Below are 17,126 nucleotides of genomic sequence, written 5' to 3'. Positions count from 1 at the left end.
TTGCAATAACAGGATGGGTTTGTGGAAGCAAATGATGCACCAGTTGTTTGGTTTTCAGCTTCAGTCCATATTCTTTATTCTCAAACTGAAGGGCTCTGTAGTGTCATACATGACACCTTTCAGTCTTGGTGGTCTCCAGGTGCTTATTTGTATTCTTCTCCAACAAATAACTGGATTTGGGCTGTGCTGTTGAATAGAAACCCAAAGGAATAGATTCCACTTCATGTTTGAGTAGGCATGCCGGATTTTGATGAGAAAAGAAGGGCAGAGAGGAGAGGGAATCCTGCAAGCGTGCCTGCAGCAATGCTGACTGATCAGGGAGATCATCATAATAGCATATTTTGAGAAGGTTCTAGATAGGTAAATGTCCTGCTTACCCTCCTTTGACATTATTTGTCTATTAGTATGACAAGTCTTTGTAAAAGACCTTTTTTTCCCTTTTTGTAAAAGTGGCCTTTCTTTAGTGGTTCATGGCTAAATCCTTGTTGATCTGGTTATCCCTCTAAAAGCATATCTCTTTCCCACAATGTTTCTTTCAGCCTCAGCAGTTTGGCATGATCTCTGTATGTGTAAAGTCTAACCCTCTCTTTTTCCAACTAAGACCTTCTGTCCCTTTACCACTTACACCAACCGGGATTGCCTGCCAGGCAGGCCTCTCAGGTGTGCTGATTTGCAACACAATAAAGCGCAACTTGGCATGCACTGCGGTTGGTCTGTGGCCAGTCAGAGTTGGCTGCTGCCCATGATTTTCCTTTTTTACTAATGTCAATAATGACCAGAAATGTGACTTTCCTGTCTGAGCTTTGTGTCCTCATTAAACTTGTGTTCACCTTCTCTGAAACCCTCCCTGCTGCATGCTAGCACGGAGCAGCCGTATCCCCCGACCCAGCGTGAGTCAGGGGTGCAGCCGCGATACCAGCCGTGAGAGCAGCCGAGATACAAGCCCTGCTCGGGGCTTCCCTCCACTTGGTGAGTACCTGCAGGCGCTGGAGCTTCTGAGGGCCCTTCCTTCTCCTCCCCCTTTTTCGTGGCTTAGTCAAGACATCACTAGGTGGAATGAGCTTGTTTTACTCTCTCTCTCTTTTTTAATTGCAAAACAAAAAACAAAAAAAACCTTCCCAACACTCCCTGTTTCCGACCCTCACTTTTTTCTCTTCCCTTCTGCATGCTTAAATCCTGCTGTCCTTTAGTAGGAAGATCCTTCTGCCTAAAAATAATAATCATTATGTTATAGTTTCCAAGTTCTTTTAACAGCATTTGAGCAACAATGGTTTTGACAAATCCAGCACTTCCGAAAGCAGCCAGCCTTCATCACTTCAGGGAAGAGTGATGCTGCCTCAAAGCATGAGCTGGTGGCATTTAGATCCAATGTAATATTGGCTTTCCCGGGGTGGGGGGACTTAGAAAGTGTGTTCACATTTTCTTTCCCCCTCTTCCAATATGCACTCCATCCTGTGGCTTGCATGCATGCAATAACAAGATTGCTGTCGCAGGGTAACTCCATCCCCCGCTGTAATTGCGTTTAAAATGCCCTGTATTTATAGGGCATAATGGATTCATAATTTCACAGAAGTTCCACGGTCTTGCTTTTAAAATTATGATCCAACAACCCTAGCCCAAAGAAAAACCTGTGCTTCCAAATTAGTAGTGCAACGTCTTGGTTCTTCGTAATGAATGCTTTTTATTGTATTATTAGTTAATTAGTTGTGCGAGATGTTCTGAAGGAAACTGAGCATCCTGAAGCCTTGAAAGGCATCAGTTGATTTTGTACAAGTATTCAGTCTGAATATAAAATCCCATTCCAGTATATTCTACAATGTATGGTACTTGTGACTTGCTTAAAGCAGTCAGGTAGTTTGTGATCATGTACCAAGAGCTGGGTGGTGTTCAGCTAAGTTTTATTCAGAGTAGACCAGTGTGTCGTAGAGCAGGCATAGGCAACCTTCGGCCCTCCAGATGTTTTGGACTACAATTCCCATCATCCCTGACCACTGGTCCTGTTAGCTAGGGATGATGGGAGTTGTAGGCCAAAACATCTGGAGGGCCGAAGGTTGCCTATGCCTGTCGTAGAGGTTGGAGTGCTGGACTAGGAACTTGGGAGACCAGGGTTCAAATCCCCACTCGGCCTTCACGAAGCTCACTGGGTGACCTTGAGCCAGTCACTGCCTTTCAGCCTAATCTACCTTTCAGGGTTGTTGTGGGGATTAAATGAGGAGGGGGAGGACCATGTACAGGCTACCTTGAGCTCCATGGAGAAAAAGGGTGGGGTAGAAATGAACGTGACTAAATTAGGGCCATTGGTTTCAATAGGTCTACTCTGAGTAAGACATAATTGCGTACCACTCTCTGTGTTTCACATTTTAGCACTATATACCCAACACTCATTGGGATTTCATAGTGGAGGAAAGCAAGTGTTATGGACATGATACTGTAACCCTGCTGTGTGTGACACTTGTAGAGGCTAGTTTCTAACATTGCTGATGGGAAAAGGAGTCTTTAAACCATGAGCTTTCAGATCCACATCCAGAGCACAGCTGTAGGCCTCAGACATTGGTGACGATATCTTTTAGAGGTGTCCAAATGTGAGCAGTTTAGAATGGTTCAGTCTGCCATCTTGATTCAAAATGGCATCCAATTGAATCCAAATTTAGGGGAAGGGAAAACGTTCTCCTCACTCTCATCAGCCATCATGCAAAAATTGGTTACTGTCCTGCTTCAGATCTAGTAGTCCTAAAAAAAAGAAAGGTCTGGTCACAAACCAGAAGCAAGGTCCAGAAGCAGTCCAAGGACAAAACACAGGAAGTCCAGTCAAGGCACATCAAGGATGTTGTTCCAGCACTTCCTTCCAGAAACTGGAAGCTTTAACGCATGAACCTTCAGAGCCTTCAGGCACTCCAGCTCACTAGGTCTACACTTAATAGGCTCCAGAGCTTCCCTGGACTCAGTAGCAGCTCAGCTTCTGTTCAGGGGCCCTCTGTGTCTTGTGAAGGGTGTTGGGATGGCTTGAACTCTGAAGGCCCCAGATCCAGCCTGCTCCTCTGTAGTATTTGCTTTGGGAGGACCAGGTCCTTCTCTGAATAGAATTCTTGCAGAAGGAGCCTGGCAGTTTTTATATCTTCATATATGTCCAAATCAGTGTTGTTTTGAAAGGTTCAGTCAATCCATGTTGATTCAAAATGGCATCTGGTGGTTTCCAAACATAGACCGAAACCCGCTTCAGGAACCATCATGCCAATTAAAAGGTCTGAAAGCTTAGAGAACTAATGGATGGACAGACGTCACACAGCTTTCAAAAATATATAGTAGATAGAATGACAATATAACAAAAAACAAAAATTTATTCTACTTGATAAGTGACTATTGCTGCCATAGGTGAATCAGAAAACCTTTCTACTCACTGTTGATAATTAAAATTTCTCTAGTTCAGTGATCTATTACAGCTAAAACAAGGTTAGGGATTTGTGTGTTCAGGAACCATCCTCTCTTCTTTAACTAAGATTTATTAATATTAATCTGAATTCTGGAATGTTTCAGATAACTTTCTAAAGGATGATTAAGGAATGGCTTTAAAAAGGTCTGAGCAAAAACACAAACCCCGGTCTTCTTAGCACCGCCTTGCCAATGTTTAAATAAAAAATTCCTTCCAGTAGCACCTTAAAGACCAACTAAGTTTTAAAGACAGCTCCACCTTTGTCTGCTTCTTTAATTATAATGTCTGGGTTGTTTCTGAGATTATTTATGGCTCTCCTTTCAGCATGGTTTAGATTTTGTTGTAAGTGATGGTGTTAGTGTAAGTGAAGGTGCTACTGGAAGGAATTTTTTATTTTGACTATGGCAGACCAACACGGCTACCTATCTACTACTTGCCAATGTTTGAGAGTGTTTACCCATTGGGCTAGGAGAAGGGGGGCATTTGTTGCTGCATAGCCTGGCAATGATCAATGCAACATGTGGAGCACGGCAGGGAAATACAGGGGAATCTCTATGCATTGCTTAAGCATTTGGAAGACTCTTCTCTTTCCACTGTTGTTCTGTGACTCAGTTCTTGGGCTGCAAAGTTTGCAAAGACACAGAAAACATGAATTTAAAGGAGCAGTTGCGTTCTCTGTGTGTGTGTGTCTGATATTGGAACCAAATATTTATGTTGTTTTTTCCAGTCATATACTGTAACTGAAAACTAAAACCCAAAGACATCTTAGTGGTGCATGTGCATGTATCAAATGTACCATTTTAGAAACTTTTCAACTGTTAATGCAAAGCTGTATGCTTTTCTTACTGTCCAAGTATACAACTGGTTGTACATATTCCTAGCATTTATCATATGCAAATTTATATTTTTTCTTCTAGTAAGGCAAGATAAAAAAAATACTGCTACTGGAAGGAATTTTTTTATTTTGACTATGGCAGACCAACACGGCTACCTATCTGTAAAAATACTGCTGTTAGTGATAATCTAAATCAAAATTCAATTTTAAGAATTTAATAGCATTTTATATAAAATGCAACTATAGACTTTGAAATAGATTTGCTAAATAATGTTAGTACTACCCTGGCTCATCTCCCAGTTTTGCACATCACATTATATTAATAGTTTATTTGGGCAACACAGCAAGCCAGACTCTGACTTGTTTCATATGCAGCATGGCGGCAGCAGAAGGTGGGGAAGAGAACTATGGGAACTTTTTAGCAACAATTTTTCATTTTTCATGTCACATTTAATTTGTATACCACTCATCTATATTACTATGCACAGGGAAGTTTAACAAGCTGAAGGAACAACAAAATATACAAGATCACAGATCTTATAACCATTTATTCCAATAAAATAATTCATAATCCTTTTTTTTATATAACTGCTAGTTCACACAAAGCCACAGTTTGCTTTACACTACGTATAATATAATGTGACATGCAAAATGGGCCCACATATAGATATCTAAAACATCCAAGATGGGATCAAATGGGAGAGTATATGAAATGCAAAAAAAATTAGCAGGGGTTATCCTTGCCATCTCACATCAACCTCCAAATTCTCTGCTCTGTTATTGCTTAGACTCTTTTAGTTGTTAAAGAGAAGGGTGCTCTTTCAGATCCAAAACTGAGTTCAGAACTAGTGAAAGCATGAGCATGCATGCAGTACAACTGCAGGTTGAGCAGCTGAATAAATAAGCGGTGAAAGTATTTAAATGACACTTTCCCCAGCCAAATCTGCTTCTTTCCGCAGCATAATGTGTGACCTCTTTGATTTTTGTATTAATCAATACATCATTATGATACAAACTCTTCATTGTCTTAGATCCAAAGGTAAGTATACTGTGACCAGACTGCTTAACTGTATACGGCTCTATTGGCACTTGTGAATGATTTAAATGACTATTTGTCAGTGCTGGTGCCTTTTACTTTTTGGGTGCTTGGATGTTTTCCAGCCACAAAACTGACCTCAGGACTCTATATTCAGAGTAAAGCCTGTAACTAACATTAATGATTCAAATCTCCTCTCAAATCCAGATTTGTTCTTTTCCATACTGTAGCTGTATGTTGTCCAGACCATATGGTACCCTAATTAGACGCTTGACAGAGCACTTGCTTTAAATGCAGAAGTTCCCACATTCACTGCTAATGGATTCTGGGTTAGCAGAACTGGGGAAATCGCTCTGCCTGAGGAATGGGAGAGATGCTACCCCGTAAAAGGGAGCCTGAATATGTCTATGGTAGCGTCATATGTTCAGTTTTAATACCTGCTTTGTGGTACTGGGGATATAATTTCTGCAGCAAATATATGTCATGAAAGTTATTTCCTTATGTTGTCTTTCCGCTCCTCTCCGGCGCTGTCGGTTTGTCCCTGAACTACAAATTGTCTCTTTATTGACCATCGGTTCACATCTATGAATGAAACTACTGAGGTTTAACACTTGCAAGCACAGTTTCTAAGGATTCATTGCGATTCCGCCATAGGATTTAGACGGACCACACCTAAATCCTATTGCTTCCAAGTTGATCATTCCATGTTTTCACCAGTGATTCTCCTGAACCCGGCAGGTGATTCATGTTTCTCAGCCTCTGCTGGACTGCACGTAACTCGGAAGTCTCAAAAGGGGTCCCTTCTGTTTTTCATGCATCATGCCCCATAGCTGGAGGGGGAGGGTGGGGGGAGGGAGCTTTGGGTGTTGGTCCTGCTTGTGGGGCTGGCACTCGATTTATATGTCCATTCATATGCGATGCCATTTCCTTTTCACTGTGTAACGCCAGTGTTGGTATTAATCATGTGCATCCTCTTTGGACTGTGGCACTTTTCTGTCTTGAGTACATGTGTGTTAATCCTGTGGGTGTTGCCATTCCTTCTACTTGCAGCCTCTCGACGTCATTCCAGGTCCACTAGCGCTCTCTCCACTGCTGATTCTGTTGGGCAGTCAGGTGAACAAGTGCTAACTGCATGAGTCTGCTTCTTAATAGTGTCTCTTTTTATTGCCATTTTAACATTTGCAGTCACGAACGTCGCTATCCATTTAGCATGTGCTTCTTCTTCTTTTTTTATCATCATCACCACCACCGCCGCCATAGGTTTTCTTTTTTTTTCTTTTAAACATGCTTTCGTCACTTTTAAGTTTTGAATGCGTTTTTTTAAAAAAGGTGGGTTGGTTTTTTTGGTTTTGCATACTGTTATTCCTGGAAAGGAAACAATGTTAAAATGGCGATTCAGGGCTTTGTTGATGTATCTTCTATGCATTTGTTCAGACAGATTGCATAGTATTTTGGGGCATGCTGAACAGCAGCCACAGGAAGCGCATAACATCACTTGGAGCTGCAATTTTCTAATGCTCAATAAATAAATGGCAGAGCTGACCAGCAGCAAGGATGTGGCTCAAAATTCAGTTGTACAGTGTATCTCTCTGGTGTGCAAATAGCAAAAGTCAGTTTAATATTCTTTGGTAAATACAATTTTTTTAATGATGTTCTATCCAAGCTTTATAAAACTCTTATTTACTGAAAGGCACAAATCAAGCAATTAGAAGCTTGGGTTTTTAAGCTGGACTGGGTCTTTACGGATTTGCATTAGCTTCTTAAGCCAAGTAGTATAGATTTCTATAGATCATGATTTACAGTGGTGCCCCGCAAGACGAAATTAATTCGTTCCGCAATTTTTGTTGTCTAACGAATTTTTCGTCTTGCGAAGCACGAAATCCCATAGGAATGCATTGAAAATCAATTAATGCGTTCCTATGGTCAAAAAAAGTCCAAACAAAGCCAAATTTGGTACAACAACAGTTTATTAACTGCTCTTTAAAGTCACACATACTGTAAAGAGCAGTTCGAAAATTTAAGGGAAAATAAATTAACTTTATAAACAAAACATGTCTTTGTTTTTAGTCAAAGAAAAAAAGTCGCGAGACGTTTTCGTCTTGCGAAGCAAGCCCATAGGGGAAATTCGTCTTGCGAGGCAAATCGCGAACGGAAAAACCTTTCGTCTAGCGAGTTTTTTGTCTTGCGAGGCATTCTTCTTGCGGGGCACCACTGTATTTGAATTTGTGCTATACATTTGAAAGGCGGCAGATTTGGTAGAATTTGTCTCAAAATGGGTGTCATTGAAAAATTATTTGGGATTTGCCTTGTGCTCTTCTGAAACTTTACTGGAGAACTTCATTCATATCTTTGAAATGGGCTTTAGTACACTGAAAACATACTCTTCCGGAGTGAGGGTCTGATAAGCCCAGAACTTGTCCCAATAGAAACATGTATTGCATCGTCACCCATCTCATGGGTTCTGCCCATTTGCTAAAAGTAGGGCATATGACTGCATGCCACCTTGTAACTTAATGTGAGTTTAATTTAGTTGTTTCTGCTGGGTATTTTAAAGGCTTATGACATGATTTATTTTACCATTCTGATTATCCACATCTTTTAAAAAACTATCTTCCCTTTTCTAATGCAGTCTTAATTTTGCTTGATAACATGTGACAGATAGAATTCAGTTCTGGTTTTTATGAAAATTGTGAGCATTTCAACTGGCACTGCTGGAGCTAGATTTTCACTCTTTACCAACTTACACAAGTAATATTTTCACTTGAAACTTGATTCCCCAGTGGCATGCCTTTTTCCTGGAGGGTGGCCATAACCACACTTGGATGCAAAGATTTCTTTTACTTCATGATTTGTCAAAGAATTGTTCAGTATTGGAGCTCTTGTCAGGGTGGGTGGGATCCTTATGTATTAAATCAAGTTGGTGATTACTTTCTGGGCAAGAGTTCTAGATTTATGTGTGTTTTCTGGAGCAAATTTGGTTGCACATACCTCTTTGATCACCTTCTTCATTCGCATGTCACGAAATTAGCCTAGTAAGCTGCATGTGGCACATTCTGGGGCCAGTTTATCATGTATGAAAGTGCAACCAGTTCCTTGATTTTGGGAGGCAGGTAGCAATAGAAATAATGATTTGCTATGTCTGTGGGGAAACGTCACAGTCCCAAAATTCCTATATACCTTTCAATGGGGCAACACTATGGCAGTTCTATATTTCAACTGTGGATATTCCACAAATAGTAGAAATGTTACCCTAATCCATGACCCAGCTGAATTTCAGCACTTTTAAACCCCATTCAGATTAGTGGTTCATTTCTTTCATTGAAACAAATGAAAGTGGTTAGTTTGGCTGGATCATACACTTCATTTTTTACCTCTGCTGTTACTGAAATGTTGGAAGATTCAAATCTAGGGGTGAAATTCTGGCTTTCAGTGAGACCTGAGCAATGCCACCAGATCCAAAGACATTAAGACATATTTGTAGATTCTCTGAAGCCTCCTACTCAAATAGTTCCACTGAACAGTGGAAGGCTTTAACAAAGGAGGTAGGTTATGGAACTATGGCTATTATATTGCACCAGATACTTATTGATATTTACAAAATTATGGTTGACTGGTACAAATCTTCATAGCAGTGCATTTGGCTTGTCACTTCATATACATTGTCACATTTCCACCAGGTCTTTCTACTTGAAGATCTACTTGAAACAAAACTGATGTTTGAAGCAAGTATTTGTGCTGCTTCTGCAACTAGGTGCATTAAAAAAGGGAATAGTAATAACATGCAGTTTTTATTTCCCTGTAAACATCATCAGTCAATTGCTTTCAGAAAAAGCTTTCCATTAAAAAACGTTTAATTTTCGCATGTAGTCTACTTTTATTTTTAGAAAATGTGCTTGTTGTAAATTTAAAATGCCTTATCTTGGTAACACATTTTGAAAAATGAAAAACTTCTGGTATAATTGCCCCAATGCTTAGAAATATATTGGTTTTGGCCTCTTAACATCGATTCTTCCTTTATGCCATAGTTGATCTGATCTTGCTTGCCTTCCTGCAGACTCAAACAAATATCAAATGCAAAAGTTGAATGCAACTTTTATCTGAGAGAAGATTGCAGAGTTCACAGAGCTCACAAATGATTTTTCCTGTTGAACTTACTCTGTTTATGCCTAGGTTCCTGCGTCAGTTATAGAATCTGCACACCCCCATTAAACCTTGCAAGAAATTCCTATTCATTGGAGATGAAAGCATGGAGCTACTTAAGCAAATACTGTTTCTAATTAGTGTGCCCTAAAATATTTGCATGTAAACCACCTTTTTATCACTTATTGCACAGTTGCAAATTATATGGTTCAGTAGTGCAGATTATCACTGTCCTGATCTAGCAAGGGAAATATGCAAAGACGCAGCCTTCTGCTGTTGCAGGTAGTTCAGATCCATACACTCATCCACTTCGTGATGCTGATTGGGCCCCACTGAACGGACTAGGGATATACACCACTATTCGACATCAGTTGTTGTGCACGGCTAATTGCCTACAACTAGAGTAGGATTGGCATGCCATGTTTCTACGTTACTGTTGCTTTTAAAAAGCTCAAACACTGTGATTTTTATTTGATTGATAACCTACGCTAGCTGTTGAAAAAAAAATCCTTTTGAAATTCATTCTTTCATTATTATTATTATAGTCTTTGTTCTATAAGGCTGTGAAACCCAGATTCAGATGTAATGCTAAGCCAAACCATGGCTTACCTCTGTGTAGCTCATCAACAGTAAGGCCACAGTCTTTACTCTGGAATCCGCATGTTTGCTAGTTCGTGCTAAGCCATGTCCTGGGCCACTGTCAGAGTAATTGTTAGCTATTCTAGAGTATTTTAAAAAGTACACATTGCAGGACCTGCAAAATAAAGAAAAGAAAATTAATAGAATACTAGTGGCAATTTTTCTCTTAAAAACACACAAAACACACGCACACTCGAAAATTTTGTTGTGGTACTCCTGCGTCTTCCTTTGAACAATGAGTGATATCCAGAGGTTGTTTCATTAAAAAGACACCATAACAGAGATCAACTCCCTCCCCTCCGTTTTTCGATAGGAAAGTATTCTGGTGACTTGTCCAATGCTACATCTGGGATCCTAGCTAGCTATGTAACAGGACTCTACATTTTGACAAGTCTGTTGTGGTGCTAAAGAGGTCTGATCATAACAAAACAAAACAGTGCCTGGTAATAATTAAAGCCATGGTGAGAGTTCCCTCTCTGTGTTGGTTCATTCCTGTCCAGCAGCCTTATTAATATTCCAAGGGACTGTGAACTCCCCTAATGATGTCTTTCAATATTGTCTTTTGTGCAGACCGGTTTGGGCTCGGACAGCCAGGCAGGTTGCCTGCCTCTATGAATGCAATGCGAGTCCTCAGCACAAGCACAGACCTGGAGGCTGCTGTGGCGGATGCACTGGTAAGAAGGAAAACACAATGCTACCAACACCAGAAACTGACTTAAAGCTGCCTATTGTACGTACATTCTCCTGTTTCTTGTTTATAACTGTTCCTTTTTAATGTGCATGACACTGCCTAAATGTCTGTCTGGGAGTTTGGCATATATGGAATAAAGTTAGTTAATGCACAGCCGTTCTGCAGAAGAGGCAGAGCTGTTGTGATTGCTGGCATTGGAGCTGAGAAGATTGACACTAGTAGCCTCAGATAGAAGTGAAGAGTTGCAAGCATTAACTGTTTGATCCTAACTACCCTTATGTGGAAGTAAGCCTCATTTATTTGGATGAGTCATATTCCATCTAAATGCACTTAGGAGCACAGGCAAAGTCTCTGAACTGCGGTCTGCTTTGTTCAACAGTTATATGTCATGGTAGATGAGCTGCTTCAGCTGTAAGACATGAAGGACTTGTGTCTCTAGTTCTAGATACAGTGGTACCTCTGGTTACGTACTTAATTCATTCCGGAGGTCCATTCTTAGCCTGAAACTGTTCTTAACCTGAAGCACCACTTTAACAAATGGGGCCTCCCGCTTCTGCTGCGCTTCCGGAGCACGATTTCTGTTCTCATCCTGAAGCAAAGCTCTTAACCCGAGGCAATATTTCTGGGTTAACGGCGTCTGTAACCTGAAGCGTATGTAACCCGAGGTACCACTGTATTTCAGGCTTGATTTCCAGCACAGTAGGTGTCCCTGGTGTGGTTGGTATCTGGGGTCACCCTCAAATCCCCCACTGATGCTCACCAAGGCCTCTGCCCCTCCCTATTTTATTTTATTCTTTTTACTTTGGGGGGGGGAGTGTTTGGTTGGGAAGTTTCCTGAATTTGGGGGGGGGGGTGTTGCCTGCTTTTTTTGCTCTGTGTTTTATGTGTTTGGGTGTGTGTTTAACTCTTTTTGGGGGATGGATGGATGGATGGATGGATGGATAGATAGCTAGCTAGATGGGTGGGTCTGAGTACTGCTGTTACTTCTGTGAAATGGGTATGCTGCAGTTCCTACAACAGTTCTTTCGATTTTCAAATGTGCCTCCAGGCCTGAGAAGGTTGGGAATCTCTCCAGAAGTGTTAACAAATTTTGCTTGGCTCCTGAAGGTTGCTTGGTGCATTTGGAAGGCAAAAAATGAATCTCTTTTCCAAGGGAACTCGTGAGGATTGTAGCTCTGTGAGGGGAATAGGGGTCTCCTGACAACTCTCAGCACGCTTAACAAACTACAACTCTCAGGGTTCTTTGGGGGAAGCTGTAACAATTTAAAGTGGTATCATAGTGTTTAAAATGTGTGGCGTGAATGTGGCCTTAGAAGTGCTCTGCTGGAAGCTCCTCATTTCCAGAAAATCATCCATTAAGTGCATCTTAAGTACAATGCTTTCTGCTATGACTGACACTGTGGGCTTGATTCTAGCTCCTAGACTATGGGTCCACCTATCTCAGTATTTTTTTACTGAATGAAAATGTTCATCCATGACTGACTTTGTTTTCTCACCCACGACTGGAGAGCTTCCATTAGAATGGATAGCTAGCGAGGCCTCCAGTACTTCAGTACAAGCTGTCTCTTGTGTTTGTTAAAGTTGACAGGGAACTACTGGCCCTGAGGTGCAGCTTGTGAATTATACGCTCTCTCTCCCATGCCTCAGTAAAATCATAAATCCATAAAGAAAGGGCTGTAGTGAAGTTGGGGCCTGTATTTTTTTCCAAAATAAATTTTCAGATTACCCTGTCAGCTGAAGCATACACGCGTCAGTTATTTTCATCTGTCTAAAGACTGATAGGGAGAAGGGTCCTGCAGTCTCTGCCCTCAACAAGTATATCATAAAATCAATTCTCCACATGGAACACAGAGACAATTTGTTTCTACTTCAAGGTAGTGGTATTTTGCATCGCCGACTAGCAATGCAAGCCCAATCCAGAAAACCCCAGAACTGGTAAGATAGGGCCTTCTCATACTGAAGATATGCAGAGCAGCAGACCAGTCATCTGACTTATTGAAACCCTGTTTGACAGATACCCAGGTCCAGCTGATGTTGCAGTAGAACAAGAAACCCTCCAAAGTCTATTTCAGTTGAATCCATGCTGTTTTTCTTCTCGTTACTATTGTGAAAAGGCAACTGTTTTACTTTTGGTAGCCAGTCTCCTGCCTTTCTCTGTTTCTCACTGAAAAAAATCCCCTAATTTCTAGTAGTCTTTCTCACAAAAGCAGCATTCTCTGCTCCCTGCCCCTCCACCTTGGTATTTGAGAAGTCTAGATGCTGCTCCAAAAAGGCTTTATCCCACCAAACAAGATTTCAAACAAAGCCCCGCAGGTCAAATTCTGTGTCCTGGCACACACTAATTTCTGTACCTGTAAAAGGAGACAACTGAACCTGGTCAAAAGAAACATCTTTGTTTCTGCCTAGCAAAGGTGAAATCCGTGTACAGAACCAGTCTTGTTGATTTGAAGGTCAATGAAAAACATTGGGATAAAGAGATTTCACATTCAGGGGAAGAAGTAAGTCCCAGCTGGCTATGAGAGAGGGAGGGAGCTCTGGGAGGCCATAGTGCAGGCATAGGCAAACTCGGCCCTCCAGATGTTTTGGGACTACAACTCCCATCATCCCTAGCGATAACAGGACCAGTGGTCAGGGATGATGGGAGTTGTAGTCCCAAAACATCTGGAGGGCTGAGTTTGCCTATGCCTGCCATAGTGTATTTGAACAACTTATCGCTGACTAGCAATAATAGCTAGAGAAAAAATAGCTCTTATTTATTTGGTTTTCTGTGAGGTTAGAGAGCGTGTTATCTCTTCCCTGTCTTGGATTCTGTGTCTGTGGGCTGGTAAGAGATAACATGTCCTCAAATGCCACCTTAAGGAGAACAGAAGCTTAGGAGTGATAATCAGGACTGCAATTCGTTGTTATTGGAGTTGTATAAAAGTGTCAGAATGGCATAGGATAATGTTGGCTTTAAGTGAAGGCAGAACGCTAAGTGCGCATCACCTATGCTTGAATTGAAGAGGACTTAGGTTGCATTGGGAAGTGAGATCAGAAGAGCAATCTGTTTGGTGCCATGCTCTGTGCCCATTTTAATTTTGTGTTTTGCTTGAAGTAAATCTGCCTCAACTTATATTTTTATTTGCTAAGACACATTTGCTTGTACATTTTTGTTGCAAGTGCAATCCCTGCATAAGCTTCTGACATAATTCTCTTATGCTTTCTCCCGCCCTTCAACCTTTTCCTGCATACAGCTCTTAGGAGACTCCAGAAGCAAGGTACTAGTGCCTGACTTTTTGACTTTTTGTTGTTGTTTAGTTCTTTTCCTTTTTTTCCTTTTTTTCCTTTTCCTGTTACAGAATTCGTATGGTGCTGTAATTATTCTGATATGTTAGAGCCCAGGTCTGGAGTCCTACCTATCAAGCTGCGGAATTGGGACCTCAGAAACATGTTCTGTATCATTCACTTAGTGTCTGTGTGTGTGTCAAAGAAAACAAGACTCTTTAATGAATTATGCAAATAAAACATTACTATTATGTACACGTGTATATGCATATATGCTAAATTAAGTAGAGGGTGGGAAAGATCAGGAAATTGGGTGTAATACATAGCTCTGAAAATAATAGTTATTTGATGTTGCGTAGCACAACTGGGTATTTCTAGCAAGGGTGGGAGCATATTCCATAAAGTTAACATTTTTTATTTTTTTTCCTGTGTGCCGCCTTTCCACATTTCAAAACATTCTCAAGGCGGCTTACAACATGAAAAGAATACAGAACCACAACATAGCAAAAGTAGTCATAAACAATAAATAAACTATTTTAAAATACGCAGCCAAACTGAACAGTTTCCACATAAATCGCAACAGGATTTAAAATAAAGATATAAAAAACCAACAGCAACAACCCCCCCCTCACCAAACAACACCCCAGCCCAAGAGTGTTCAGTTCAGCTGGAGTCACTCAGGGCTCTGCACTCCCAGGCCAGGTGGGGAAAGGCCTGCAAGGCAGGGAGCAGGTCTTCCAGGAACACACAGGCAAGATGGTCTCTCATTGGGCATATAGCTGCTATTCTTCATTTGGCATTGCCATCCACACACATTATATGACAATAAGGACTACGTCCAAAGTAAGTATGAATTTTCAAAGTAGCCTATTGCACTCTAGTGATAGCCTCTAGGTTTCCATAAATATACACAATTCCAAAAACAAGAACCTCTCCTAATGCTAATTTTTGGACACCTGGATCTTATGCTGATGCCAGCAGGTGGGGGGGGGTTCCCTGTGCTCGTCTTACACATTTTCTTGGGATTTGAACTTCATTGGGACTAGAGGGAGTGTGCACATCTTTCCCCAATGTATACTTTGAGTAGCTTTTATGGAGTGTGATGTAATCATTTCAGAAATTCATTATCATTGCTAAATATCTTATTTGCAAACCTGGGCTTTCAAAACATTGGTTTTCACTAAACGAAATTTGTATTGGCATAATTATGACTCTTGTTTATTAATGAAGAACCAACAAACACTTAAAACCATAAATATGGCATACTATATAAAATCTGAATTTACATAGGTAAATTTGGAGGCAATCCTTGTTATTTATTTACAAAACGATATCAGCAACAGAATATTTCTCTTTTTCCAGTTTAAATCACTGGCTTGTTAGCTACATGTTTTATCTCCGCAGTTCTTTTCTATATTAGTATTTATGATATCTCATTATCGGTAGTTTCTTCTTCCATGGGGCCTTTTCTGTTATCACTGCTTATATTTTGTCCTTTTTAGGGCAGTCTATGCCACTCTTCACTAAGGCTCCTGATGCAGTTTAATTGTGGTTTAAATGTTTTTATGCCATAATCACCAGCAGGGTCAAGCAGGCTCCTTTGGTGTTAAATTCCTAGTTTGTGCTTCAGTGTGATCATGTGGAGCCCACTAAGTTCAGGGTTAATTTCCCCCCACCAGAAAAAGCCGGTGAGACGAAGGTATGAGCCATATGGGATGTATTCCGATGATGATGCAAACAGTGACGCATCAAGTGCTTGCTCAGAGCGCTCCTACGGTTCCCGAAATGGAGGTATCCCACACTACCTGCGGCAGACGGAAGATGTGGCCGAGGTCTTAAATCACTGTGCAAGTTCCAACTGGTCTGAGAGGAAAGAGGGGCTAATAGGTCTACAAAACTTATTGAAGAGCCAGAGGACACTGAGGTAATTGTTTTAGTAAGTTTAAGAGAGGTATTATTTATTTATTTATTATACTGCCCTTTATTTTTAACTCAGGATTAAGGAATGCCCTTGAGTGAGTGAGTGAGTGAGTGAGTGAGTGTGTGTGTTGTGGAGGTTTCTAAGCAGAGGTTGGATGGCCATCCGCCATGGATGCTTAAGCTGAGAGTCATGCATTTCAGGGGGTTGGGCTAGATGTCCCTTGGGATCCCTTAGAATCATAGAATTGTAGAGTTTAGTGATAATAAAAGGTCCTGCAGCAGAAAAAAAACAAAAGAGGAAAGCCCGATCAGCCATATGCCAAAGAGCAAACAAATAGAGGGGAGGTGATCACCCTAAACTTAAAAGCCCACCGGAATGGCATTTGCAATCTCCCTAAAGCAGGGAAGAGGCTACGTTCTCCTTCTGAGGGAGTGCTGCAACCAAGGGAGCGTTGTGCCATGTAACCACCTGGCGTACTTCTAATACTGGTGGGATGCAAAGCAGGGCCTCCCCAGAAGATCTCAGTGGATGGAGAAGACATTCTTTGGAATATTCCAGCCCCCAAACATTTGTGGCTTTCAAGTTGGTAACCAGCATCTTAAAACTGGGGCTGTGAAGTAAAGCAGTGTAGATTAAATCATTTTTTATTAATATGGTCTTAATTGTGGGCCCCGTCATCAGGCTGGCAGTAGGAGGGAGACTCATTATACTCAACTATCATATAAAATTGGCATATCCTGAATTAATAGCACCACATATTATATTGTTTGTAAATATGACCAATCTTAAGAACTGTATTTCATAGTACCACACATTTTATGGTCGGACAGTAAGTGTAAAATACTTCCTTTCCCGCATTTTACAGATACTTTATGTCAGATCTAAAACATTCTCATTTGGGTTTTGTGTTTCAGCCGAGTTGAGTTGAAAAGACTGTGTGAGATCTTCACACGCATGTTTGCTGACCCGCACAGCAAGGTAAAATCTTAAGTAGATCTTGTAAGATAAACCTGTAATATTTTGTGAATGTACATATATTTTTAAACATTTTGTTGGTATAAAACAAGCTTATTATTGAAACCTTGGTTGTCTCAATCTCTTGACGGCGTCATTATGCTCTGAAACAGATTTGACTTTGTGTGTAATATGTTAAGGCTTCTTAGTGAAGGA

General features: G+C 40.8%; 1 protein-coding gene across 22 annotated transcripts in view; it reads left to right on the top strand.

The window, feature by feature from the left end:
• The window catches only part of CLASP1 (cytoplasmic linker associated protein 1), a 160,572-nt gene that overhangs the window by 102,322 nt on the left and 41,124 nt on the right, over window positions 1-17,126 (top strand). For 19 of the 22 annotated variants that reach the window (XM_083488423.1, XM_083488433.1, XM_083488422.1 and 16 more), the window contains 4 exons: window positions 10,651-10,754; window positions 14,005-14,028; window positions 15,715-15,959; window positions 16,871-16,934. In XM_083488423.1, coding sequence (XP_083344549.1) covers window positions 10,651-10,754; window positions 14,005-14,028; window positions 15,715-15,959; window positions 16,871-16,934 — 437 coding nt within the window. Of the gene's footprint in view, window positions 1-861; window positions 970-6,351; window positions 6,415-10,650; window positions 10,755-14,004; window positions 14,029-15,714; window positions 15,960-16,870; window positions 16,935-17,126 lie in introns of all 22 variants that reach the window. The other 3 variants (XM_083488418.1, XM_083488438.1, XM_083488436.1) reach the window with 1 other exon arrangement.

This window comes from Podarcis liolepis (assembly GCF_965112155.1).
Source record: "Podarcis liolepis genome assembly, chromosome: 1".
In the NCBI taxonomy this organism is placed as follows: domain Eukaryota; kingdom Metazoa; phylum Chordata; class Lepidosauria; order Squamata; family Lacertidae; genus Podarcis; species Podarcis liolepis.
The sequence above is the reverse complement of the archived record's forward strand: the minus strand, read 5'-3'. Positions and strand labels throughout refer to the sequence as shown.